Below are 27,282 nucleotides of genomic sequence, written 5' to 3' on the forward strand. Positions count from 1 at the left end.
AATGTTCACGCTGCCAAGTCTGGCAAGGTGTCAGTCCCTAGTGGTAATGCTACAACTCCAGTAGATTTGGCACAGATGGCACAGATCATAAATGTGTGGACACACCTCTCTGAGTCTGAAATGGTGGAATATGTAAATGCTGGTTAGAGTCATATATCAAAATCCTCAGAAGTCGAGCCAATAATGGGCATCTGACACTTGGGTAGAGGAAAACCTGCTGTATGAACTCACCAATAGCTTATCTAACACCAAAAGACGTCAGGAAGTGTGATCACATACTTTTAGAGTCATGGCCAATCATACTGTATTTTTGTGAGGAACTGCACCAGAAGGCTCAGCAAAAAGGAATTTAGTAAAGTTCCAATCTCCACTCCAAATAATAGGAAGTGAGATAAGGAACCTCCTTGAGCAGGTGAAAGTGACCTCTATTGGGACACATCAGTTAAGAGAATGTAGCGTGAAACTGCAAAATGAAGTAGAACTGTGGCAGAAGTCTTATCAAGAAAGCTGTAATGAAAGCAACCATTTAAAAGAGAAATGTAAATGATTAATGCAATAATTAGGAAGTGTTAAGCAAGGAAAAATGTTTTCTAGCAAAAGTTGCCGAGTAACCAGCAGTGGAAAAAAAAAGTGTAACAGTTCAAGTCATGACAGGAACTCATTAGTAACTAAATAGGAGAGTTCCAAAAGGTCATGGTGTCCATGCAAAAAGGGTAATGTTTTTTAGTCCTGCATTAATAAATGAAGAAATTAATTCATAGACCCAGATATGACTCCCAGTCTGATGGTTATGACCCAGACAATGGGGGGGAGTCAGGCAGAGAGTCCATGTCCTACCCCAGCCATATTCATAATATAGAAGGGCAGAAATTGGGCAGCCATTCATAAATAGTTATGAGTCATATCAGGTCACTGCAAAAATGCTAGCACCCCTAAAAAGATACCATGCACCTCCAGAATTTAAAAAGTTTTAAAAAGAATACTGTCCTGATTTTTGTTAAGAAAGGGTCCTTAAACATTATTGATCATCTTGAGGCCTATGAAAACACCCTGTCTGTGTTGTGCCTGTAGGATGTAATTTAAAATCCAGCCCATATAAAAATCTCACTGCTGCTAGAGCTGTTATCTACAATTTAAAATGTACACAGCAATAAAGCCCATTGATTTTTTTTTTTTTTTTTGCCGTACTCAAAAGTGCTTAACACCCTTCAATGAAGGAGCTGAGTACAACCACCTGGAATTTAAATCCCTGTGCTTTGAGGCATTGCCCATGTACATGATAATAAGTTTGGCAAAGGTAGTAACAGGTGACATGCCACCTAGGCCCCAAGGAGGACATCGGACATCCCATTAACAAGGGGGGGACACCCACAAATAAATAGGGATTTGCCCCATCTTAGGGATCCCCAAAATCCTCAGGAAGATCGAGTGACATTAAGGCCCAGACCTCACGCCAGAACCGAGCAACTGGTTCTGATGGGGATCTGTCCCATATGTCTGAACCCGAGAGACATAGGCACCGCAGGAGGCGGAGCCAATAATCAAATTCTGAATAGGTTTTCAGTTGAGTAGAAGCCAAGTTGGATCAGCTGATCACTTGGTTCACTCAGGGCACTGCAGCCCAGAACTAAAATAATTCCTCTTTAGGAACAAATCCTGTGGCCAGCCAAAGGGCCACAAAACCCTTAAATGCCCAAGTGGCAGGAATCAGTGGGATACACTGAATAGAGGTATAGGATACAGAGGTTCTAACACCATTTTATCCCAGGTCACAGCATTGAGGATCCTGAAATCCCTGCCAGGGGATCTTGGTTGTTAGATACTAACTACCCTCCTATTTTTCAGTGGTCACTTCATCCCTCTGACTCAAACAGGTCGCTCAAAGCAGACACATTTCAAAAAATCGCCTATGACGGTGATACCAAGGAGGATCAAACCCTAATGACGTAATGAAGTTAAGAGGTTAAAGGTTGAATACGGTAACCAAGAAGGAATCCTCAATGTCAGGTAGTTTTATTGCCTACAAAAAATTGCATTGATGCCCCATAGGGGGAGATATTATATTTTTTTTCCTCCCAAGTAGTAGGTAAATTTAAACAAAATATTAGATCATTGTATTATTGTTCAATGCCTAGTATCCATGGCGATGAATACATCCCCATGTTAATAAGCCCCAGAAGTCAGTCGCCCTAAGAAAGGTCGCATATATAGTCTCACCTTCACTGATGGTCAGAAAAGGCTGATCACACGGTGGATTAAAGGAGAACTCTGAGAAAGCTGAGGGTACCAACATCGCATTGAAATTTCAATTGATAAGAATGTATATTCATACTGTATGTTTCATCTAATAGGAGGGGATTAACCTTCCATGCCAGGTCGTTGATTGGTACAGACGATGATGTTTGCCAAAAACGCAGCGATTGGATGAGTCATCTCATTCCTTAGAGCCCAGCTCAGGATGGAACCCTTCATTGGATCGGATCTTCCTTCAGAAATCAAGCTGCGAGACGCCCCAGATTCTTGTTGACGGAGAGGAAGATTTGTTTCTACAGATCTTTGTGCATTTGATCCGAGGAAATCCATTGAGAGGAATCGCACTACCTCCTGTTTTCAATTGAAGGAGATGTGAGAATGGTGCGTTGCACATGTGAGCAAAACTCAGTCTAGGTGTATGACACTCTAGACCATGCTGAAACCATTCATTATCCAACCAACATCCAAGGTTGAATGTCCAAACAGATTTCTCGGATTCCTGATTGCCAACATTGTTTTACTGCGCTTTGAATGGTAGTTGCCAATGCCATTGCAGCAGTTAATTTCTGTCTCCATCAAGACTTTGTAAACTGGAGATGCAGATTTCAAGGTACATTTGAGTTTCTTTACCAGGAGATCGAAATTTAAAAAGACTAGTAAGGAACAGTTTGTGACATAGCTAACGCTAAGCAAAGTCGCTACGAACTGACATTTTGAACTGATTTTTTTTTTTCTCATTTTTTTTTATTACCGCTTTACTTAAAACTTATGAACAATTCCCAATATGAACTATTCTCTTATAAAAAGAGAACAAGACATTTTTTTTCTTTTGCTACTCCTTATAAAGCTTTCTTTCCAGATATGGCTAGGCTGCTCACCGGCATACTGGGAAGAAAGGGGGTGGGAATTTGTCGGGATTATTGGGGTGATTAAAATAATAATAGAAAAAAAAGGGATTTAAAAAGCCATGTAGATTCCATATTATGCAGATAAGATTCTGAACAGTATAGTTTCCATCTTGTTTTAAGGTGAAAGAAAGTTCATATGTACTTGTTAAACAAAATGTCTCTTACAAGAGAGAATAGAGTTTCAACAGAGGTCTTTGTATTTCTTTTAAGATCGTAAATAAGATTTACATAGACACCTTTTCAGATAAGACATAATGGCAATCCCAGTCTGTCTGTAATTATTTAACAATGGACAATACCCCAGTATTCTCTAGCAGACATTTAAAATGAACTATATATAGGTTTTTAAAGATACATTATTATGTGTGAGAAGATATTAGCCATAATTATGTCATTATATTATGTAAGGCATATACATATATATTTAGGAATGTTATATCACATTTTGGGTTTATATACTTACAGTAGTAATCTTACTCAGAATTTTTTTTTAATAAGTGTAAGAACATGTGTATCTCGTCACGAATTACCTCATTTTAGAGAAGTTACGTTTTTATGACCACTATAGATCTTCCAAACCAGACTAAATGTCTGACAGCTTATGGCATATTCAAATAAGTAATGGATTTTCACTGGCCATAGGTCAAAAAGGTCATCTTTAATAGTGGGCTATTGTGTAGGTTATGACGTGTTTTTATTCTAAATCTAATAAGTAATGCAATACTGCCTCCTGTGGAGATAATACCAGATGCAGTCTTGGGATGGTTGAGATATTTCCAATATAAGTATATATATATTGTATTAAAAATATAATTATTGAAATGGCATTGCTTGCCAAGATGAATGATGGAGATACAGATGGACATTTATGTATGTACTGGGGGTATGGACAAAGTTTTATGTTGTGCTTTTATAGTCAATCTTGAACATAGAGAAATCATCCTTTAACTTTATTATACAAAACATTGGGTTAATTATCAAAAGAGGTGTGTCTAAGACCTCACCAGTTAAGGTATAGAATATCCCAACCAATGGGGATAATGTTTCATCCCTCTGGGTTTAACTTATGGTAATTTTTATAGCCCTTTGTTCATACCATTTAAAAGTACAACCCAGATGAGACACACATTACATTACATTGCCCAACAGACATCACACATACATCACACACACTACTACATCCATTTATATACTCATCCAGACATACTCCATCTTGCTCCATCATTCATCTGAAACTTTGAGGGACGCCAAACGAAACTCCTCCCTCACTGGCATCCATCTTAGGACTCTGGTAATGACCATTTGAAGCTAGCCGCCATCTTAAGTGTGGTAAATATGCCTTGCTGTATTATTTGATTTTATTCAATATTGTTTATTCCTTCCTTATATGTTTTATATTGCATATTAAAGGTTAATAAGATTACAATCCCAGCCGTATAAACCATGGTAGATTTTTCTCTAAAAAGCTGATTTTTGTTTTTATACATTTTTATTAATATCAGATTTAGCACATTATTGCAAATTTAGTCTTCCGTTTTGCATGGCTGATTCTCGCTTCATCTGCAGTGAAGTGACTTTCGGCTATGCGATTCGCAGACAATTGTGGTCTGTTTATATAGAAAATGTACCTATGGTTTATGCTATACCTGGAGAAATGGTAATCTTGCTTTCGTTTTGCTTTCACTTTGTTTTAGTTTCACTTTCATTATTGAGCTAAACATCACATTGCATTGATTGTTTTAAGTTTGTATTTTATGTAGAGTTGTTTCTTTGTGTCACTTCATGTTTGATCATATATTGTGATTACATGTCTTGAGAATAAATATTTTATATATATTCCATACTGTAGACTGTACTCACTGAGATTGGTATTTAAAAAGAAATTAATCAATTAAAAAGAATTCACTACATATTGAGTTGTGGAAATAGGTGAAGATTCTCCTTCCTCATAGATCTTTGCTTATTGACATAAATAGACACTGTTATATTCGGAGCAGTATAAATATTCTGACATAATGAAGTACGAGCGCGACATAGCCATCCCTCTACTCTCCAACTCTTCTCTGTATGACCCCCACCTCTTTATATCCATCCCTCTACTCTCCAACTCTTCTCTGTATGACCCCCGCCTCTTCATATCCATCCCTCTACTCTCCAACTCTTCTCTGAATGACCCCACCTCTTCCTAGCCATCCCTCTACTCTCCAACTCTTCTCTGTATGACCCCTCCTCTTCCTATCCATCCCTCTACTCTCCAACTCTTTTCTGTATGACCCCACATCTTCCTAGCCATCCCTCTACTCTCCAACTCTTCTCTGAATGACCCCCCCTCTTCCTAGCCATCCCTCTACTCTCCAACTCTTCTCTGAATGACCCCCCCTCTTCCTAGCCATCCCTCTACTCTCCAGCTCTTCTCTGCATCACACCACCTCTACCTATCCATCCCAATACTCTCCAACTCTTCTCTGTATGACCCCACCTCTATCTATCCATTCCTCTACTCTCCAACTCTTCCCTGTATGACACACCTCTTCCTATCCATCCCTCTACTCTTCAATTATTTTCAGTATGACCCCCATCTCTTCCTATCTATCCCTCTACACTACTTCTCTTCTCTGTTTGACCCCATCTTTTCCTTTCCATCCCTCTACTCTCCAACTCTTTTTTGTATGACCCCATCTCTTCCTATCAATCCATCTACTCTCCAAATCTTCTCTGTATGACCCCACATATTCCTATCCATTCCTCTTCTCTCCAACTCTTCTCTGTATCACACCAACTCTTCCTATCCATCCCCGTACTCTCCAGCTCTTCTCTGTATGACCACTCCTCTTCCTATCCCTCCCTCTACTCTCCAACTCTTCTCTGTATGATCCCCACCTCTTCCTATCTATTCCTCTACTCTCCAGCTCTTCTCTGTATAACCCCCACATCTTCCTATCCATCCCTCTACTCTCCAACTCTACTCTGTATGACCCCACCTCTAGCTATCCATAAATATACGCTCCAACTCTTCTCTGTATGACCTCACCTCTTCCTATACATCGCTCTACTCTCCATCTCTTCTCTGTATGACCCCCCCCTCTACCTACCTATACATATACACTCCAACTCTTCTCTGTAGGATCCCACCTTTTTGTATACATCCCTCTACTATCTATCTCTTTTCTGTATGATTACACTTCTTCCTATCCATCTCTCTGCTCTCCATCTCTTCTCTGTATGACCCCCCCCCCCACCTCTACCTATCCATAGATATACACTCCAAGTAATCTCTGTAGGACCCCACTTCTTCCTATACATCCCTCTACTCTCCAACTCTTCTCTGTATGACCCCACCTCTTCTTATTCATCGCTCCACTCCCCAACTCTTTTTTGTATGACTCCATCCTAGTATAGTACCAATAGTATAGTATTAATTGTAACTGTCCGCTTATTACTTTAAATCCTTATTCTGCACTATCTGCCAGGTGGAACCTTTCTGCCTTCCTCTTGTTTTCCTGGGGAATGTTCTAATCAGCAGACCACTCCTCTTTCCTCTAATTCGGAGGGAAGGCTTTCTGTGACTCAGAATTCATATGCAAGCATGTCAGCAGAACCTCATGGGAAGGCGATTGCTATGGAGGTTTTCTAAGGTTTAAAGTTGCACCCCTTGGTAAGCGGAGCGAGGTATACAGTAAAAGTGTATTATATATAAAAGTATATATGTTCCTAGGCATAAATTGTGTCCATGCTTTTAGTTTAAAAATATGCTGTAGTTAATCCAAATTCTTGTACATGTAGTCATGTTTCCTTAGATGTTTAATGTAATTTAGATATGTGTGCAGATAACTGAAATCCACCTTGTAACCCCCTTTTAGTGATCACTGTAAACAAATGTATTGTATGTCGTTTTAGAGTTTTCACGGTGCTCATGATGCTTATAGCTTACGGTGCTCAAGGTGTTATAGAGATTAACATTGGTGGTGTTCAACCCGTCTGCACACCTTTAATGCAAAATAATAAAAGTACTGCACCCGTCAGAAGCTCTCCTCTCGTTATTTACTCGAAGCCAAAGGGGCCGCTACTTTAATACTGCACTGTTCACCAATATGAATGAGCTAAGCCATTCAGTAGCCACTCACCCTTCCAGGGAAAAAGTTACTATTCTTCAGTTTACGCAAAAAGAAAGCAATAAAGAAAGTGCCAGCCATGAGTACTAGGGAGAGGAGCGCCGTGTTCGGCTGTCCCAGGATGCGAGTGGGCACTGCGGTACTGTTCTGTAGTGAGATGCTGGTCACATTCACATCCTCAGGCTCTGTCAGGTTGTTGGTATTGCAGTTCGTAAGAGGATGCTCCTGAAAAACCTGAAACAAAAAAGACAAACATTTGCGAGGAAATGTGAAATGATAGAAAATTACGATTCTGTATTGGGTGAAAGATGAAGGACAAGTACAGCAAAAGACAAATAGGTGAAGGAGCAGATGGTGGTGGAGATGGATGGTGGGACTTCTAGTTTAGAATTGCCTGTCATGGCTTTAGGTCAAGGAAGAACACGGAAGAGGGATTGAAAGTCTTACCTTGAAAAGCTTGTAGAAGGTCTCATAGATGAAGATAAGGGAAATAAGGATGGAGAAAATTTCCTGTGTAAAACGTGAGACAAAGCGGACCAGGAAGCTTCCTTCACAGGCCACAGTGGCCACCACGATGACAATTAGCCAAACGCCAATCCACACACGGCCAACTAAGTATTCCAAACCATTTGCCGAGCAGAACTGTTCATGAAAGAGGATTGTTCATTAGAATGTCCACCCAATGCCAATATCCACATAACATGTCTCCATCTTTTCTGCCTTCTGTATTTTCAGTTATATTGTATAGATGAATGAGAAAATCAGTCAGTGCAGATCTACACTCCCCTAGTGAATGAAGTGGGGATAATTGAATACATTATCCCCTATTATAACAAGAAACAATTCCTTTGTGCTCTATCCTAAAGTGCTGGTGCAACTATTGTAAACAATTATTATACACAATCGCTCTCATATAAGTGTAATCAATAGTGCCACAAAGAAAAATTCATTTTTCATATATAAATACAATCATAAACTACAAATTCATATCGTGCATGACAAATATACTGCAAATCCAAAATCAAATAACATAATAAAGTGATCCAAAAATCAGAGGCCGCAACAATTGTCCCATATTTTATAAAGTCCCAGATAAAAAGTAAAAAAGTGCAAGTAGCAATGTGCAAAATCTTCAACAGGCATTTCTGTGCAAACACCCTGTGCAATCCTTCCACCGATCACCACAAACTGACTCACCAGATGGGGTGGCGGGTAAAGTTATAAACCAGCTTCACCCTTTCTTATAAAATATCCAGCAGACTGACTCCTAACTCTATAGTTATTATTCCTGTCTCTATAATCAGGCTCTCTCATAGGGATGTATGGAGGTGTGCAATTTTAAGAAGAAAGGAGAATCCACATAGTGTAAATCCATAAAAACTGTATGAGTTTATTTAAAAAACACAATTGTATCACTCACATTTTAAAAGTGTCCACCCAACACTAAGGATCAAATAATTTACACTATGTGGATTCTCCTTTCTTCTTAAAATTGCACACCTCCATATACCCCTATGAGAGAGCCTGATTATAGAGATGAGAATATCAACTATAGAGTTAAGAGTCAGTCTGCTGGATATTTTATAAGAAAGGTTGAAGCTGGTTTATAACTTTACCCGCCACTCCATCTGGTGAGTCAGTTTGTGGTGATCGGTGGAAGGATTGCACAGGGTGTTTGCACAGAAATGCCTGTTGAAGATTTTGCACATTGCTACTTGCACTTTTTTACATTTTATCTGGGACTTTATAAAATATGGGACAATTGTTGTGGCCTCTGATTTTTGGATCATTGTATTACGTTATTTGATTTTGGATTTGCAGTATATTTTTCATGCACGATATGAATTTGTAGTTTATGATTGTATTTTTATATGTAACATCCATTTTGCTTTGTGGCACTATTGATTACACTTATATGAGAGCGATTGTGTATAATAATTGTTTACAATAGTTGCACCAGCACTTTAGGATAGAGCACAAAGGAATTGTTTCTTGTTATAATAGGGGATAATGTATTCAATTATCCCCACTTCATTAACTAGGGGAGTGTAGATCTGCGCTGACGGATTTCCTCATTACTCTGATGTTTGGTACACCTGCAGATAGTCAGCAGTGGTCATAAATAATAAATAAACCCCTCAGTTTTTTGGTTGCTTGTAACTATTGACAACCTAGGCGCCAGGTCCTTTTTCTGTATTACATTGTATAGATGATCCAAATTTAGCACACTATCAACCACAAAATCCCAGAACCACCCTACCGCACACTAACAGGTTCCCCCTATCAATTATCCTTATCAGTCGGCTTCTATCTTTTTCCTAGACTCCACAACACACAGGTCCTGGTGTCTGCTATGCATTGGCCAAGGTCTTGACTTCCTTTCTTAATATATTCTTCCCCAAGGTTTTCCAGGTATGCTTTCTTTACCTAATCAACATTTTCTTGGATTACCTGTTAAGCAAACCTCACCGTATAAAAAGCTTCTTCAAACACCAGTAAGGGTCCCGAAAATCCAACAACAAGTAGTGGTTGCGCCCCAAGGAGGCAAAATATCACTCCTTGTAGACAGGTTCCAATGATAAGTTCTGATACCCCAATTAAACCTTTTGTCTTCTCACCTAAAGAGAAAACATTGGCATGTGAAAGTGTAGGGTCCAGCAGACACAGCGTGGAGGTGGAGAAAATGATAGATAGGTATGTGACATGGGGGTAATGAAGATACACAGAATGATTGATGGAGAGGAGTAGGAAAAGACATTGAGGTGTACAGAGATGGAGAGATTGTCATAGCATAGAACAAACTACTCACCCAGAAGTCCCCCAAAAGTAATTGCAGGGGACAGTGCCGCAAAATAAATGAAGATGACAGCCGCCATGCATTGTGGATTGAGCGCATCCCGGAAATCACTAGGGTATTTGGGATAACGTCTTTGGATATCTCTTATGAGGCCCCCAAATGGTCTGCCAGTCCTCCGTAGGGGATCATCCTCCCCTTCGTCTGACACAGCAGCTTTTGTGAGGAGATCTAAAGACAGGAGGGAGACAAGGAGCTGAGAACATCCTGGAAGAAAGATTTCCTCCCATATGGTATAAAAGAGCCTTTATCATGATGTCTACCTCCACATCCCAGGTATAAAGCTTAGCCTTGGCCCTCAAAACAAGTTTAAATCTAAGTCTTGCCAGCCTTCCTTCACAATAATCAGTGCTAGGAAATCTCCTTGGATCTCCTTGGATCACATCACCCCATTTTACAATAGGATCCCTAGCATATGATGGCCCCTACCCTAATTACAGCATTACTTTACACTGCATATCTTGAGGCTTGCCCCTGAAAAGTCTTATTGGGAAAGCTGGCCAGTGTGACTAACTCATCCCAAGCAGTCTTTTTCAACCTTCCTTCCGTCATTTCACAGCTTCAACCACTGACTTATAAAGGTCGACCTGCATTCTTCTGTATGGTGTAGGAGCGGGTAAGGCTGGCTCACCTTTATCTTTGGTAGTGCTAACTTCTTCTGCCACCTTTTTCTCTTGACCTTGGCGTCTTCGGAGCATCTCTCTCTGGAAGAGGGCCACAGATCGCAGAAGCTCCTCGCCCATCACCTCAGAGGGTGGCAAAACCACGCTGCAGTCCAAGAACTCGTTTATGGCAGTCAGAAGATCCTGGCGATCGTCAGCAAGGTAGGCAGCCTCGTGGAAACACTGGGGGGGAGGATATACATGGGGAGGATCACAAAGGTGCACAGCAAGGAAAGGACAGACTCGGAGAATCAGGATAACTCAGAGGCCTAAAGGGAAGAGAAGTTAGGATTGGCACAGGAAAAAGAGAGCAGAGGAGACAAAGCAAAGGTGGGTGCACAGTTAAAAGAAATACGGAAGTGAATAACGGCTATTTAAATGAATGAATAGGCCGTATATATACAGTATATACAGTATATACAGTATATATTACAATGCGCAATGAGAAAACTGATTTGCTTTTAATGTGTGATCTCAAGTACACATGGATCCGAAGATGGAGCTTTATTTGTTTGTATCTTAGAAACATGTAAAGGCATGAGAAGGTTGCCCTCATGCCAGTTTGGCCATACATTATGGCACTTCATAAAGTAGGACCTAAATGTGAAGAGGAACAAGGCTAGGAGTTCTAATCCCCATACGTATTTATATCCTTCCCAAGATAAAATAAAATATTTAATTCCAGCCTCTTGTGTGGCTTCATCTCCCTGGGAAAAGAAAATAATAGAAGCCTTCTTTGGAAGGAACCATGGAAGGAACCAGGGACCTTGTAATGCTAGGAAGCGTGTCTGGTAATGGTAGCCTTCTTTGGAAGGAATCGGAGACCTTCTACTGCTAGGATGAGTGTCTGATAATAAAAGACTTTTTTCCTTGAAAGGACCCGGGGACCTCCTACTGTTAGGATGAGTGTCTGGTAATAAAAGCCTTCTTTGGAAGGAACTGGGGACCAGTGTCTGATAATGGAAGCCTTTTTTCCTTGCAAGGACCCAGGGACCTTCTACTGCTAGGAAGACTGTCTGTTACTGGAAGCCTTCTTTGCAAGGAACAGCTAGGACCTGCTAGAAAGAGTGTCTGGTAATGGAAGTCTTCTTTGAAAGAACCGGGGACCTTTTACTGCTAGGAAGACTGTCTTGTAATAGTAGCCTTCTTTGGAAGGAACCGGGGACCTTCTACTGTTAGGATGAGTGTCTGGTAATGGAAGCCTTCTTTGGAAGGAACCGTGGATCTTTTACTGCTAGAAAAAGTGTCTAATAATGGAAGCCTTTTTTCCTTGCAAGGACCCGGGGACCTTCTACTGCTAGGAAGACTGTCTGGTAATGGAAGCCTTCTTTGGAAGGAACCAGGGACCTTCTACTGCTAGGAAGAGTGTCTAGTAATGGAAGTCTTCTTTGAAAGAACCGGGGACCTTCTATTGCTAGGAAGACTGTCTGGTAATAGTAGCCTATGTTGGAAGGAATCGGGGACCTTCTACTGCTGGGAAGAGTGTCTGGTAATGGAAGCCTTCTTTGGAAGGAACCATGGACCTTCTACTGCTAGGACGAGTGTCTGATATTTAAAGCCTTCTTTGGGAGGAATCGGGGACCTTCTACTGCTAGGATGACTGTCTGGTAATGGAAACCTTCTTTGCAAGGAACAGCTAGGACCTGCTAGGAAGAGTGTCTGGTAATGGAAGCCTTCTTTGGAAGGAAATGTAGACCTTTTACTGCTAGAACGAGTGTCTGATAATTGAAGCCTTTTTTCCTTGCAAGGACCTGGGGACCTTCTACTGCTAGTAAGACTGTCTGGTAATAGAAGCCTTCTTTGCAAGGAACAGCTAGGACCTTCTATGAAGAGTGTCTGGTAATGGAAGCCTTCTTTGGAAGAAACCAGGGACCTTCTATAGCTAGGAAGAGTGTCTAGTAATAGAAGTCGTCTTTGAAAGAACCGGGGACCTTCTATTGCTAGGAAGACTGTCTGGTAATGGTAGCCTTCTTTGCAAGGAACAGCTAGGACCTGCTAGGAAGAGTGTCTGGTAATGGTAGCCTTCTTTGGAAGGAATCGGGGACCTTCTACTGCTAGGATGAGTGTCTGATAATGAAAGCCTTTTTTCCTTGCAAGGACCCGGGGACCTTCTACTGCTAGGAAGAGTGTCTGGTAATGGAAGCCTTCTTTGGAAGGAACCATGGACCTTCTGCTGCTGGGACGAGTGTCTGGTAATGGAAGCCTTCTTTAGAAAGAACTGGAACCTTCTACTGCAAGGAAGTGTCTGGTAATGGAAGCCTTCTTTGCAAGGAACAGCTAGGACCTGCTAGGAAGAGTGTCTGGTAATGGAAGCATTCTTTGGAAGGAACCATGGACCTTCTGCTGCTGGGACGAGTGTCTGGTAATGGAAGCCTTCTTTAGAAAGAACTGGAACCTTCTACTGCAAGGAAGTGTCTGGTAATGGAAGCCTTCTTTGGAAGGAACCGGAGACCTTCTACTGCTAGGACGAGTGTCTGGAAGAGAACCTGGACTCACCTTATCTGACATGAGGGTGGAGATGGACCTTCCGATCTCATGATAGTCCATATTTACTGTGCTGGGTCCCAGAAGAACAAAGAGAAAACGCACTGGGATAGGGACTTCCAATACCGAGTCCAGCTCCACCGCCTCCTGCAGCCGCACAAATGCCATGGTAGGCTGATCGAGGAACTCCACACAGCCTGGTGGGACACAGCAAAGAAAACATTACTGGGCCAGCTTGGTCAACCTCACAGAATCCAGGTACTGTACCAGGTACTGTACCATCTACCAAAGCTGTATTTAGGGACCTGGTATTTGATTCTAAAATATCATCTCAAACCTCCACATGGTGATTTATTAGACGGAAAACAGACCAAAATCCAGCATTCCATTTACATACATAGTTACATAGTAGGTGAGGTTGAATAAAGACAATAGTCCATCCAGTTCCCCCTGTGTAGGTGTGTGTGGCTGTAATCATCTCTCATACCCCTGAATGTTCTGATCCTTGAGATGTAAGTCTAAGAGTCTTTTGAAAGCCACCATACTACCCGCAGAAACCACCTCTTGTGGTAGAGAATTCCACAATCTTGTTGCCCTAACAGTAAAGAACCCCCCGCGTTGCCTGAGGTTAAAACGCTTCTCCTCTAATCGCATTGTATGCCCTCGAGTCCTCATGCAATCCCTTCGAATGAACAGCTTTTTTTCTAAGCTGGGATCCCCATTAAGATATTTATAAATTGCTATCATGTCCCCCCTCAGACGTCTCTTCTCCAGGGAGAATAAATCGAGCGATTGTAGACGCTCTTCATAGTCAAGGTCCTCCAATCCCCTAATTAGTTTAGTTGCCCTTCTCTGGACTCTCTCCAGCTCCAACACATCCCTCCTGAGGACTGGCGACCAGAACTGGACGGAATACTCCAGATGCGGTCGGACCAGAGTTTTATAAAGTGGAAGGATTATAGTCTTATCTCTGGAATGCATCCCTTTCTTTATGCATGCTAATATTCTGTTGGCTTTGGCAGCTGCCGCTTGACATTGCATGCTGTTTCCTAATCTATCATCAACCAAGACTCCCAGATCTTTCTCCATTTTTGATTCCCCCAAGGGTTCCCCTCCTAATGTGTATTGTGCTTTTATGTTTTTAGTCCCCAAGTGCAAAACCTTACACTTCTCCACGTTAAACCTCATTAGCCATGTCGTTGCCCACTCTGTTATTTTGTCCAGGTCATTCTGTAGGATATCTGCTTCATGTTGTGAAGTTATTGCCCTGCCCAATTTTGTGTCATCTGCAAAAACTGATATCGAACTCCTGATCCCGACCTCAATGCTGTTTATGAATAAATTGAACAAGGTTGGTCCCAAGACTGAGCCCTGGGGCACCCCGCTTACTACCTCAGACCAGTCTGAGTATGCGCTGTTTATTACTACCCTTTGGACACGCCTTTTTAGCCAGTTCCGTATCCAAGAGCAAACCCTGCTGTAATCGATACCTGCAGACCTTATTTTATAAATTAAGCGCTTGTGGGGAACTGTATCAAACGCCTTAGCGAAATCCAAGTACACCACATCCACTGGTCTCCCCCTATCTAGCTCACAGCTCACCTCCTCGTAGAATGCTAAGAGATTGGTTTGACAAGAACGCCCATTTGTAAACCCGTGCTGATTACTGCTGATGATGTTGTTGTCCTTAGCAAACTCTACGATATAGTCCCTTATCATCCCCTCCAGAAGTTTACATACTACTGATGTCAAACTGACAGGCCTATAATTTCCCGGGATATGCCTCTGGCCCTTTTTGAATATTGGAATCACGCTAGCTTTCTTCCAATCCCCTGGTACATCTCCTGTCCTAATACTGTCAGCAAAGATCAGGAACAGTGGTCTCAATATAACTTTACTGAGTTCCTTGAGTACTCTCGGATGTACGCCATCCGGGCCTGGTGATTTGTTTGTGTTAAGTTTATCCAGCCTTTCCCTGATTTCCCCCTCTGTTAGCCATGGTGGCAAGTCCTGTTTATTACTACTAACCAAACAGTCATGGTCAGTGTACCCCTCCTTTTCCTGTGTAAAGACTGACGAGAAAAAAGCATTCAGCACGGTTGCTTTTTCAGTGTCCTCTGTAACCATCCTCCCATCATTGTTAATTATGTGTGCAATATGCTCTGCCCTAGTTTTTTTGCTGTTGATATATTTAAAGAATTTCTTTGGGTTTTTTTTACTATCCTCTGCTATTTGTCTCTCAAAGTTGATTTTAGCCATCTTGATTTCTTGTTTACTTTTCTTATTTGCCTCCTTGTATTGCTCGAAAGACGATAATGTGCCCTCTGATTTATACTTCTTGAAGGCCAATTTTTTCCCCCTAATAAGTTTTTTGACTCTACAGTTTAGCCAGCCAGGTTTGGCTTTGTCTCTTCTAAATTTATTTCCCATAGGAATGCACTGCAAGATGCCTTTGCCTAATATGTTCCTAAAGCATTCCCATTTTTCCTCTGTGGTCAGGGATCCCAGGGTTTGGTCCCAGTTTACCCTTTCCATCAATGAGTACAATTTTGGAAAGTTTGCCCTTCTGAAGTTTAGGGTTCTTATGTTCCCCACTTGTCTTGTTATATTGTTATTTACGCTAAATGTGATCATCCTGTGATCGCTAGAGCCCAGGTTGTCCTGGACTCCTACCTCCGAGATTATGTCTGGGTCATTAGTGATCAATAGATCCAGGACTGCGTTTTCTCTGGTAGGGGAATCCACCAACTGTGACATGTAATTATCCAGTAAGGTTTCCGTGAATAGACGGGCCTTCTGTGAGTGTGCAGTCCCCTCTTCCCAGTCAATGTCGGGGTAATTGAAGTCCCCCAATACGATGACTGATCCCAATTTTGCCACTTTACCCATTAGTGCTAAAAATTCCAGCTCTACCTCCTCCCCTTGGTTAGGTGGCCTATAGCAAACCCCCACAATTACTTTCCCCTTTTCTCCTTCCCTATGGAGTTCAACCCACACAGATTCTAAATCCATGCTCATCCCATCCGTAATGTCACTCCTTTCTGTCACCTTTATATTGTTCTTGACATAGAGACATACCCCTCCCCCTCTTTTTCCTACCCTGTCCTTCCGGTACACCGAATACCCTTGGATATTGGCCAGCCAGTCATGTGAGGGGTCGAACCAAGTCTCTGTTATTCCCACAAGGTCTATGTCCTCCTCATGTACTAACATTTCCAACTCATCCATTTTATTAGCTAGGCTCCTGGCATTAGCATATACCCCTCTTAGTTTTAAGGAAGTTAAGCGCAATTGGCGGTTATGTTTATTCCTGTTTGGTCTGAGGTTCTCCCGCACAGACCTGCCAATTGACATTGTGGACCTACTGTCGCTGCTGACCCTACAGCTGCCTTCTGTCCTCTGCTCCCTCCTGACTGACTCTACTAATCTTTCTGAACTTAACCCAACATCTACTGGGAATGAGTTTGGTTCAATTAAATAAAGAACTCAAACAATATGACCCTACAGCACCTCCTCTGACCATCCATATCCCCTGATAAGATGTTCCTGTTGTGGCAAATAACCCAACAATTACCATCCGGCTCAGTGCTAGCTTGGTCTGTAGGTAACAGTGGCCTGACTAAGGGGTTAATCTCCTGAACCGAGGATCCATTGATACCTTCATATTTTCCACCACATCTATGCTAGAAATCTCCATAGACACTCACCAACAAGAACCACACTGGCCTCGGCATTCTCAGGAATCTTTTCCAAGAGTTTTAGTTCATGTTTTGACTTGGAGCGTTGGATTGTGGGCAGAGATGGAAGGGATTCTCTCTGAGGAGACAAATTGCTCAGGTTACGATGACAGCCAGGCATTGCCCACTCCTCCCCCATTTCCCATCCCCATGTATACATCTCACCTCCCGTTCTATATCAATTTTTGTCTCCTGATCTGATGGATCGCCACCCATTAAAGGGTCTGTTAGGTTGGGTTCACTGTTCTGAGAGATGTGATTGGTGCTGTGATGTCCAAGCAGAGAACCCAGACTGGCCGCCGAAATATTCCGAGAAAATGAGTCCTTCTCATCGCTTGGGTGACTGAAATACAGGAAATGTTCATCAGTAAGAAAATCACCCACAACCAGGCCTTGCTTGTAAAGGTGTACCGTACATGTATGCATGGGAATACCATTCCTTTATGCATGGCTATACCCTACCTGTATGTACAGGTGTACCCTACCTGCATGCATGAGTGTACCATACCTGTCTGCATGGGTGTACCCTCCCTGCATGAATGGGTGTACTGTAGGGATCGACCGATATCGGTTTTTCGTTGCCGATACAGATATTTTGGCCATCGTATATCGGTATCGGTCTATATCGGCCGAAATGTTGTACATTTAAAGTTTTGAAACATAAAGACAATTTTTTACACAAATCTGGTACTGAACATTTTAAATTTTGTTTAATGGCTGGCTGGCACCCTGTGGTGGGTGTCTGGCTTGCTGGCACCATGTGGTGGGTGACTAGCTTGCTGGTACCCTGTGGTGGATGGCTGGCTGGCACCCTGTGGTGGGTGGCTGGCTGGTACAGGCCCAGGGCCTGTGGCTGGCTATCTGGTACAGGCATGGCCTGTGGTTGGCTGGCACAGGCCTGTGGGTGTGTGGGTGGCTGACTGGCTAGCACCGGGCAGCTGTGGTTGGGTGTATGTATGGCGGCTGTGTTAAACACACTGTGTGCACTGTACACTCACTGTCCCGAGACTCCCCGACTCCAGACGAGACAGAGGGAGGCGGCCTAAGAATGCAGGAGCTGTCCCCGTGCGCGGAGGCGCGTGGCGCAACATACTCAATGATGTCACGACAATATCGGTAACCTCCGGGGCCGATTCCGATATATCGGGGAAAGTGCAGATCAGCCCTCGATATATCGGCCTTGCTGATAATCGGTCGATCCCTAGTGTACTGTACATGTATGCAAAGGTGTACCGTACCTTCATGTATGGGTGTACCCTACTTGTATGTATCGGTGTAGCCTACCTGCATGCATAGGTGTTCCCTACCCATACAGACCCCCTCTTAGTGTGTACATACAGGTGCCTTCACCTGCTTGAACTTACATCTGACACCTTTTTACATGTATGCAGCTTTCTATACATATAGTGTGTGTAATATAATGGCTGTATGTCCATCTACCTGTGTTTTAGGAGTAAAGCTCTCAGTACGTTCGCTCTATCCTCCGCTCTTATCTGGTCACTAATGATCATCTGCTCCACCACTTGATGAGCAATTCCAGGGAGAGTTCTCTGATCCAGGTCTAGAAGAACAGCACCTGATAGGGAACATCAAACGTCCAATCAACTGTCTGCAAAGGATTGCATCCTAATCTTCCCATACTTCCATATCTCCTTCACCCCCCACACTCCCTACACCTTCCAATAGAGCTCAGACCTCCCAATTCCTACACTCCCTACACCTTCCAACATAGCTCAGACCTCCCAATTCCTACACTCCCTACACCTTCCAATATAGCTCAGACCTCCCAATTCCAACACTCCCTACACCTTCCAATATAGCTCAGACCTCCCAATTCCTACACTCCCTACACCTTCTAATATAGCTCAGACCTCCCAATTCCTACACTCCCTACACCTTCTAATATAGCTCAGACCTCCCAATTCCTACACTCCCTACAGCTTCCAACATAGCTCAGACCTCCCAATTCCTACACTCCCTACAGCTTCCATTATAGCTCAGACCTCCCAATTCCAACACTCCCTACACCTTCCATTATAGCTCAGACCTCCCAATTCCTACACTCCCTACACCTTCCAATAGAGCTCAGACCTCCCAATTCCTACACTCCCTACACCTTCCAATAGAGCTCAGACCTCCCAATTCCTACACTCCTTACACCTTCTAATATAGCTCAGACCTCCCAATTCCTACACTCCCTACACCTTCCAATATAGCTCAGACCTCCCAATTCCTACACTCCCTACACCTTCTAATATAGCTCAGACCTCCCAATTCCTACACTCCCTACACCTTCCAATATAGCTCAGACCTCCCAATTCCTACACTCCCTACACCTTCTAATATAGCTCAGACCTCCCAATTCCTACACTCCCTACACCTTCCAATATAGCTCAGACCTCCCAATTCCTATACTCCCTACACCTTCCAATATAGCTCAGACCTCCCAATTCCTACACTCCCTACACCTTCTAATATAGCTCAGACCTCCCAATTCCTACACTCCCTACACCTTCTAATATAGCTCAGACCTCCCAATTCCTACACTCCCTACACCTTCTAATATAGCTCAGACCTCCCAATTCCTACACTCCCTACAGCTTCCAACATAGCTCAGACCTCCCAATTCCTACACTCCCTACAGCTTCCATTATAGCTCAGACCTCCCAATTCCAACACTCCCTACACCTTCCAATATAGCTCAGACCTCCTAATTCCAACACTCCCTACACCTTCCAACATAGCTCAGACCTCCCAATTCCTACACTCCCTACACCTTCCAATATAGCTCAGACCTCCCAATTCCAACACTCCCTACACCTTCCAATATAGCTCAGACCTCCCAATTCCTACACTCCCTACACCTTCCAATATAGCTCAGACCTCCCAATTCCTACACTCCCTACACCTTCCAATATAGCTCAGACCTCCCAATTCCTACACTCCCTACAGCTTCCAATAGAGCTCAGACCTCCCAATTCCTACACTCCCTACACCTTCCAATAGAGCTCAGACCTCCCAATTCCAACACTCCCTACACCTTCCAATATAGCTCAGACCTCCCAATTCCTACACTCCCTACACCTTCCAATATAGCTCAGACCTCCTAATTCCAACACTCCCTACACCTTCCAATATAGCTCAGACCTCCCAATTCCTACACTCCCTACACCTTCCAATAGAGCTCAGACCTCCCAATTCCTACACTCCCTACACCTTCCAATATAGCTCAGACCTCCCAATTCCTACACTCCCTACACCTTCCAATATAGCTCAGACCTCCTAATTCCAACACTCCCTACACCACCTTCCAATATAGCTCAGACCTCCCAATTCCTACACTCCCTACACCTTCCAATATAGCTCAGACCTCCTAATTCCAACACTCCCTACACCTTCCAATATAGCTCAGACCTCCCAATTCCTACACTCCCTACACCTTCCAATATAGCTCAGACCTCCCAATTCCTACACTCCCTACACCTTCCAATATAGCTCAGACCTCCCAATTCCTACACTCCCTACACCTTCCAATATAGCTCAGACCTGCCAATTCCTACACTCTTACACCTTTTCACATAACCCCAACCTCCCCCTCCTATCCTACCCCCCCCCCCCCACCAATTATCTGATCCCCCCACCTCCTACACCTCCTAACATAACCGCAACCAACTCCTCTTATATTCCCTACAACACAAACCATAACTCTGCCCGCTGCCTCCTACACTTCTCAAAATAACTGCAACCTCTGCCTCCTATACTTCATACACCTCCCTCCATAACTCTGACCTCCCGCCTCCTTCACTCCCTACACCTTTCAACATAACCCGTAGCCCCAACCGCCTCCTGATCCTATATTCCCTACACCTCGCACAGTGACTCCACCTTCTTCTCCTCCCTCCATGAATCCAACCTTCTCCTATTCCCCCTACACCTCCCACCATACCTCTGCCCCACTCATTTCCTACACCTCTCAACACAACTCCATCCTTCTCCTCCTACATTCCCTACACTTTCCATCATACACCAGTGCCTTCCTCCTTCACTCCGTAACTCCAACACCCTCCTCCTACACCTCCCTCCATACCTCCAACACCTTCCTCCTCCGATCTCTCTCCCTCTACAACTCCAACACCTCTCGCCATAATGCCAACACCCGCTTCCTGCACCTCACTCAGCAACTCCATCACCCTTCTCCTACCCCTCCCTCCATAATGCCAACACCCTTCTCCTACACCTCTCTCCATAACTCCAACACCCTCCTCATACTTCTCCCTCCATAACTCCAACACCCTCCTCCTACACCTCTCCGTAACTTCAACACCTTCCTCCCACACCTCTCTCCGTAACTCCAACACCCTCCTCATACTTCTCCCTCCATAACTCCAACACCCTCCTCCTACACCTCTCCGTAACTTCAACACCTTCCTCCTCCTATCTCTCTCGCTCTATAACTCCAACACCTCTCGCCATAATTCTAACACCCGCTTTCTGCACCTCACTCTACAACTCCATCACCCTTCTCCTACACCTCTCGCCATAACTCCAACACCCTCCTCCTACACCTCCCTCTATAACTCTGACTCTCCACCTCCTACACCTCTCAACACAACTCCATCCATCACTTTCTACACTTTCCATCATTCACCAGTGTCTCCCTTCTTCACTCCATTCATCTCCCACCATAACTTCAATCCGCTCCTCTTATATTTCCTTCCATAAATCCAACCACCTTTGTCCTACACCTGCTTCCATAAATTCAATCTCATCCTCCTACATTCCCTATACCTCCCACTGTACCTCTGACCCCTCTTTGCCCTCACCTCCATAACTCCAGAACCCTCCTCCTGCACTTCTTACACCTTCCATCTACCCCAATGCTTTCCTCCTACAATCCACACTCCTTTCATTATAACTGCGACCCCCCATCTAAAAACCTCCCCCCATAACTCCAACACCCTCCTCCCACACCTCCCTCCATAACTCCAACACCCTCCTCCTACACCTCCCTCCATAACTCCAGCACCCTCCTCCTACACCTCCCTCCATAACTCCAATATTCTCCTCCTACACCTCCCTCCATAACTCCAACACCTTCCTCCTACACCTCCCTCCATAACTCCAACACCCTCCTCCTACACCTCCCTCCATAACTCCAACACCCTTCTCCTACACCTCTCTCCATAACTCCAATATTCTCCTCCTACACCTCCCTCCATAACTCCAGCACCCTCCTCCTACACCTCCCTCCATAACTCCAACACCCTCCTCCTACACCTCCCTCCATAACTCCAACACCTTCCTCCTACACCTCCCTCCATAACTCCAACACCCTCCTCCTACACCTCCCTCCATAACTCCAACACCCTTCTCCTACACCTCTCTCCATAACTCCAACACCCTCCTCCTACACCTCTCTCCATAACTCCAACATCCTCCTCCTACACCTCTCTCCATAACTCCAGCACCCTCCTCCTACACCTCTCTCCATAACTCCAACACCCTCCTCCTACACCTCACTCAATAATTCCAATATCCTCCTCCTACACCTCTCTCCATAACTCCAGCACCCTCCTCCTACACCTCTCTCCATAACTCCAATATTCTCCTCCTACACCTCCCTCCATAACTCCAACACCTTCCTCCTACACCTCCCTCCATAACTCCAATATTCTCCTCCTACACCTCCCTCCATAACTCCAACACCTTCCTCCTACACCTCCCTCCATAACTCCAACACCCTCCTCCTACACCTCCCTCCATAACTCCAACACCCTTCTCCTACACCTCTCTCCATAACTCCAACACCCTCCTCCTACACCTCACTCAATAATTCCAATATCCTCCTCCTACACCTCTCTCCATAACTCCAACACCCTCCTCCTACACCTCTCTCCATAACTCCAACATCCTCCTCCTACACCTCTCTCCATAACTCCAACACCCTCCTCCTACACCTCCCTCCATAACTCCAACATCCTCCTCCTACACCTCCCTCCATAACTCCAGCACCCTCCTCCTACATCCCCCTCCATAACTCCAACATCCTCCTCCTACAACTCACTACATAACTCCAACACCCTCCTCCTACACCTCTCTCCATAACTCCAACATCCTCCTCCTACACCTCCCTCCATAACTCCAGCACCCTCCTCCTACATCCCCCTCCATAACTCCAACACCCTCCTCCTACACCTCCCTCCATAACTCCAGCACCCTCCTCCTACATCCCCCTCCATAACTCCAACATCCTCCTCCTACACCTCACTACATAACTCCAACACCCTCCTCCTACACCTCCCTCCATAACTCCAACATCCTCCTCCTACTCCTCCATCCAAAACTCATACATCCTCCTCCTACACCTCTCTCTATAACTCCAATATCCTCCTCCTACACCTCCCTCCATAACTCCAACACCCTCCTCCTGCACTTCTTACACCTTACATCACACCCCAATGCTTTCCTCCTACAATCCCTACTCCTCCCATTATAACTGCGACCCCCCCCATCTAAAAACCTCCCCCCATAACTCCAACACCCTCCTCCTACACCTCCCTCCATAACTCCAGCACCCTCCTCCTACATCCCCCTCCATAACTCCAACACCCTCCTCCTACACCTCCCTCCATAACTCCAGCACCCTCCTCCTACATCCCCCTCCATAACTCCAACACCCTCCTCCTACACCTCCCTCCATAACTCCAACACCCTCCTCCTACACCTCCCTCCATAACTCCAACACCCTTCTCCTACATCCCCCTCCATAACTCCAACACCCTTCTCCTACATCCCCCTCCATAACTCCAACACCCTTCTCCTACACCTCACTACATAACTCCAACACCCTCCTCCTACACCTCCCTCTATAATTCCAATATCCTCCTCCTACACCTCTCTCCATAACTCCAACATCCTCCTCCTACACCTCCCTCTATAACTCCAACACCCTCCTCCTACACCTCCCTCTATAATTCCAATATCCTCCTCCTACACCTCTCTCCATAACTCCAACACCCTCCTCCAACACCTCCCTCTATAATTCCAATATCCTCCTCCTACACCTCTCTCCATAACTTCAACATCCTCCTACTACTCTTCCATCCATAACTCCAACACCCTTCTCCTACACCTCCCTCCATAACTCCAACACCCTCCTCCTACACCTCCCTCCATAACTCCAACACCCTCCTTCTACACCTCCCTCCATAACTCCATCCATCTCTCCATCCATGATCCTCCACCTCCTACACCTCTCAACACAACTCCATCCATCTCTTCCTAGATACATAGATCCAATATCCCTCCTTTACCTCTCTCCATAACTCCAACACCCTCCTCCCACGCCTCTCTTCATAACTCCAACACTCTCTTTCTGCACCTCACTCTACAACTCCATCACCCTCCTCCTACACCTCCCTCCATAACTCCATCACCCTCCTCCTACACCTCCCTCCATAACTCCATCACCCTCCTCCTACACCTCCCTCCATACCTCCAACATCCTCCTCCTACACCTCCTTCCATACCTCCAACATCCTCCTCCTACACCTCCCTCCATACCTCCAACATCCTCCTCCTACACCTCTCACCATACCTCCAACATCCTCCTCCTACACCTCTCTCCATACCTCCAACACTCTCTTCCTACACCTCCCTCCATACCTCCAACATCCTCCTCCTACACCTCCTTCCATACCTCCAACATCCTCCTCCTACATCTCCCTCCATACCTCCAACATCCTCCTCCTACATCTCCCTCCATACCTCCAACATCCTCCTCCTACACCTCCCTCCATACCGCCAACATCCTCCTCCTATACCCCCCTCCATACCTCCAACATCTTCCTCCTACACCTCCCTCCATACCTCCAACATCCTCCTCCTACACCTCCCTCCATACCTCCAACATCCTCCTCCTACACCTTTGTCCATTAATCCAACACCCTCCTCCTACACCTCCCTCCATACCTCCAACATCTTCCTCCTACACCTCCCTCCATACCTCCAACATCCTCCTCCTACACCTCCCTCCATACCTCCAACATCCTCCTCCTACACCTTTGTCCATTAATCCAACACCCTCCTCCTACACCTCTCTCCATAATTCCAACACCCTCCTCCTACACCTCTCTCTGTAACTCCAACACCCCCTTCCGAAACCTCTCTCCATAACTTCATCACCCTCCTCCTACACCTCACTACATAACTCCAACACCCTCCTCCTACACCCTTCTCCTACACCTCTCTCTATATAACCACCGACACTCTCTTCCTACACCTCTCTCCATAACTCCAACATCCTCCTCCTAAACCTCTCATCATAACTCCAACATCCTCCTACTACTCTTTCCATAACTCCAATACCTTCCTCCTACACCTCTTCTCATAACTCCAACACCCTCCTCCTACACCTCTTCTCACAACACTCTCCTCCTACACCGTTCTCTATAACTCCAACACCCTCCTCTTACACCTCTCTCCATAACTCCATCACCCTCCTTCTACACATCTCTCCATAACTCCAACACCCTCCTCCTACACCTTTCTCCATCACTCCAACACGCTCCTCGCACACCTCTTTCTATGACTCCAACACCTTCCTCCTACACCTCCATCAATAGCTCCAACACCCTACTGCTACATCTATCTCCATAACTCCAACATCCTCCTCCTTTGACTCTCTCTATAACTCCAACACCCTCCTCCTACACCTCACTCCACATCTTCAACACCTTCCTCCTACACCTCTCTCTATATCTCCAACACCTTCCTCCTACACCTCTCTCTATATCTCCAACACCTTCCTCCTACACCTCTCTCTATATCTCCAACACCTTCCTCCTACACCTCTCTCCGTAACTCCAACACCTTCCTCCTACACCTCTCTCTATATCTCCAACACCTTCCTCCTACACCTCTCTCTATATCTCCAACACCTTCCTCCTACACCTCTCTCCGTAACTCCAACACCTTCCTCCTACACCTCTCTCTATATCTCCAAAACCTTCTTCCTACCCCTTTCTCCATAATTTCAACACCCTTCTCTTACACTTCTCTTCATAACTCCAACACTCTCCTCCTACACCTCCCTCAATAACTCCAACACCCTACCACTACATCTCTCTCCATAACTCCAACACCCTCCTCCTACACCTCTCTCCATAATTCCAACACCCTTCTCTTATACTTTTCTTTATAACTCCAACACCCTCCTTCTCAACCTCTATCCATAACTCCAACACCCTTCTCCTGCAACCCATTCCATACCTCCAACGCCCTCCTCATACACCTCTCTTCATAACTCCCCTCTCTTCATAACTCCATCACCCTCCTCCTACACCTTCCTCCGTAACTCCATCATACACCAGCATCTTCCTCCTTCACTCCCGTCATCTCCCACCATAACTTCAATCCCCTCCTCTTACAGTATATCTTCTTACATACATCCAACCCCCTCATCCAACACTCTCTACAACTGCTTTCATAAATTCAATCTCATCCTCCTACATTCCCTACACCTCCCGCTGTACCTCTGACCCCTCTCTGCCTCCACCTCCCTCCATTACTCCAGCACCCTCCTCCTGCACTCCTTACACCTTCCATCTACCCCAATGCTTTTCTCCAACCTTCCCTACACCTCCTACTGTAACTCCAACCCCCCATCTAAAAACCTTCCCCCATAACTCCAACACCCTCCTCCTACACCTCACTACATGACTCCAACACCCTCCTCCCACACCTCCCTCCATAACTCCAACACCCTTTCCTTACACTCCCTACATCTTCCACCATAAGACCAACCTCCAGCTCCTTCACACCCTACTTCTCAATCCATACCTCTAACACCCCTTTTTAAGGTTACAGATTATCTATGCACCCAATCTCACACAAATATCCCAATATATTTAGAATTTTATAGGTTCCTCCATTACCTAGGCTTCCAACTCCCAGCATCCCTACAGCTCAAGCAGTTCTAGTTACCATGTGACAGGGTTTTTCTTAGTTCAAGAAGACTGCGGAAACTGAGAGAAGCCACGTGTGGTTTTCCCCATTGGTCTGTCTCTACTTCAACATCCTCCTCAAACTTTATCCAGCGAGCTGTTTCCTTCCATTGCAATTCTTGGTGCTTGTCTAAAACCAGCTCATTTAGCTCCACAAACACCTGGGGGTATTATAAATCATTGAGGGTCATCCATCGTACCATTAAACAATATGTTACATGGTTACATAGTAAAAGACACAAGACTATCTGGCTCAACCAATGTTGTG

At 44.7% G+C, this 27,282-nt stretch overlaps 1 protein-coding gene across 2 annotated transcripts in view; it reads right to left on the reverse strand.

The window, feature by feature from the left end:
* Positions 1-27,282, reverse strand: part of SLC4A2 (solute carrier family 4 member 2) — a 154,557-nt gene that overhangs the window by 18,890 nt on the left and 108,385 nt on the right. For both annotated transcript variants that reach the window (XM_082257960.1, XM_082257961.1), the window contains exons 8-17: positions 26,995-27,175; positions 18,451-18,586; positions 17,176-17,353; positions 16,981-17,089; positions 13,286-13,470; positions 10,759-10,972; positions 10,083-10,298; positions 9,743-9,891; positions 7,721-7,915; positions 7,286-7,507 (exon numbers count right to left, since the gene is read on the reverse strand). In XM_082257960.1, the coding sequence (XP_082114086.1) occupies positions 7,286-7,507; positions 7,721-7,915; positions 9,743-9,891; positions 10,083-10,298; positions 10,759-10,972; positions 13,286-13,470; positions 16,981-17,089; positions 17,176-17,353; positions 18,451-18,586; positions 26,995-27,175 (1,785 nt within the window). The remainder of the gene's footprint in view (positions 1-7,285; positions 7,508-7,720; positions 7,916-9,742; positions 9,892-10,082; positions 10,299-10,758; positions 10,973-13,285; positions 13,471-16,980; positions 17,090-17,175; positions 17,354-18,450; positions 18,587-26,994; positions 27,176-27,282) is intronic.

Source organism: Pelophylax lessonae (genome assembly GCF_965119305.1).
Source record: "Pelophylax lessonae genome assembly, chromosome: 5".
Taxonomy (NCBI): domain Eukaryota; kingdom Metazoa; phylum Chordata; class Amphibia; order Anura; family Ranidae; genus Pelophylax; species Pelophylax lessonae.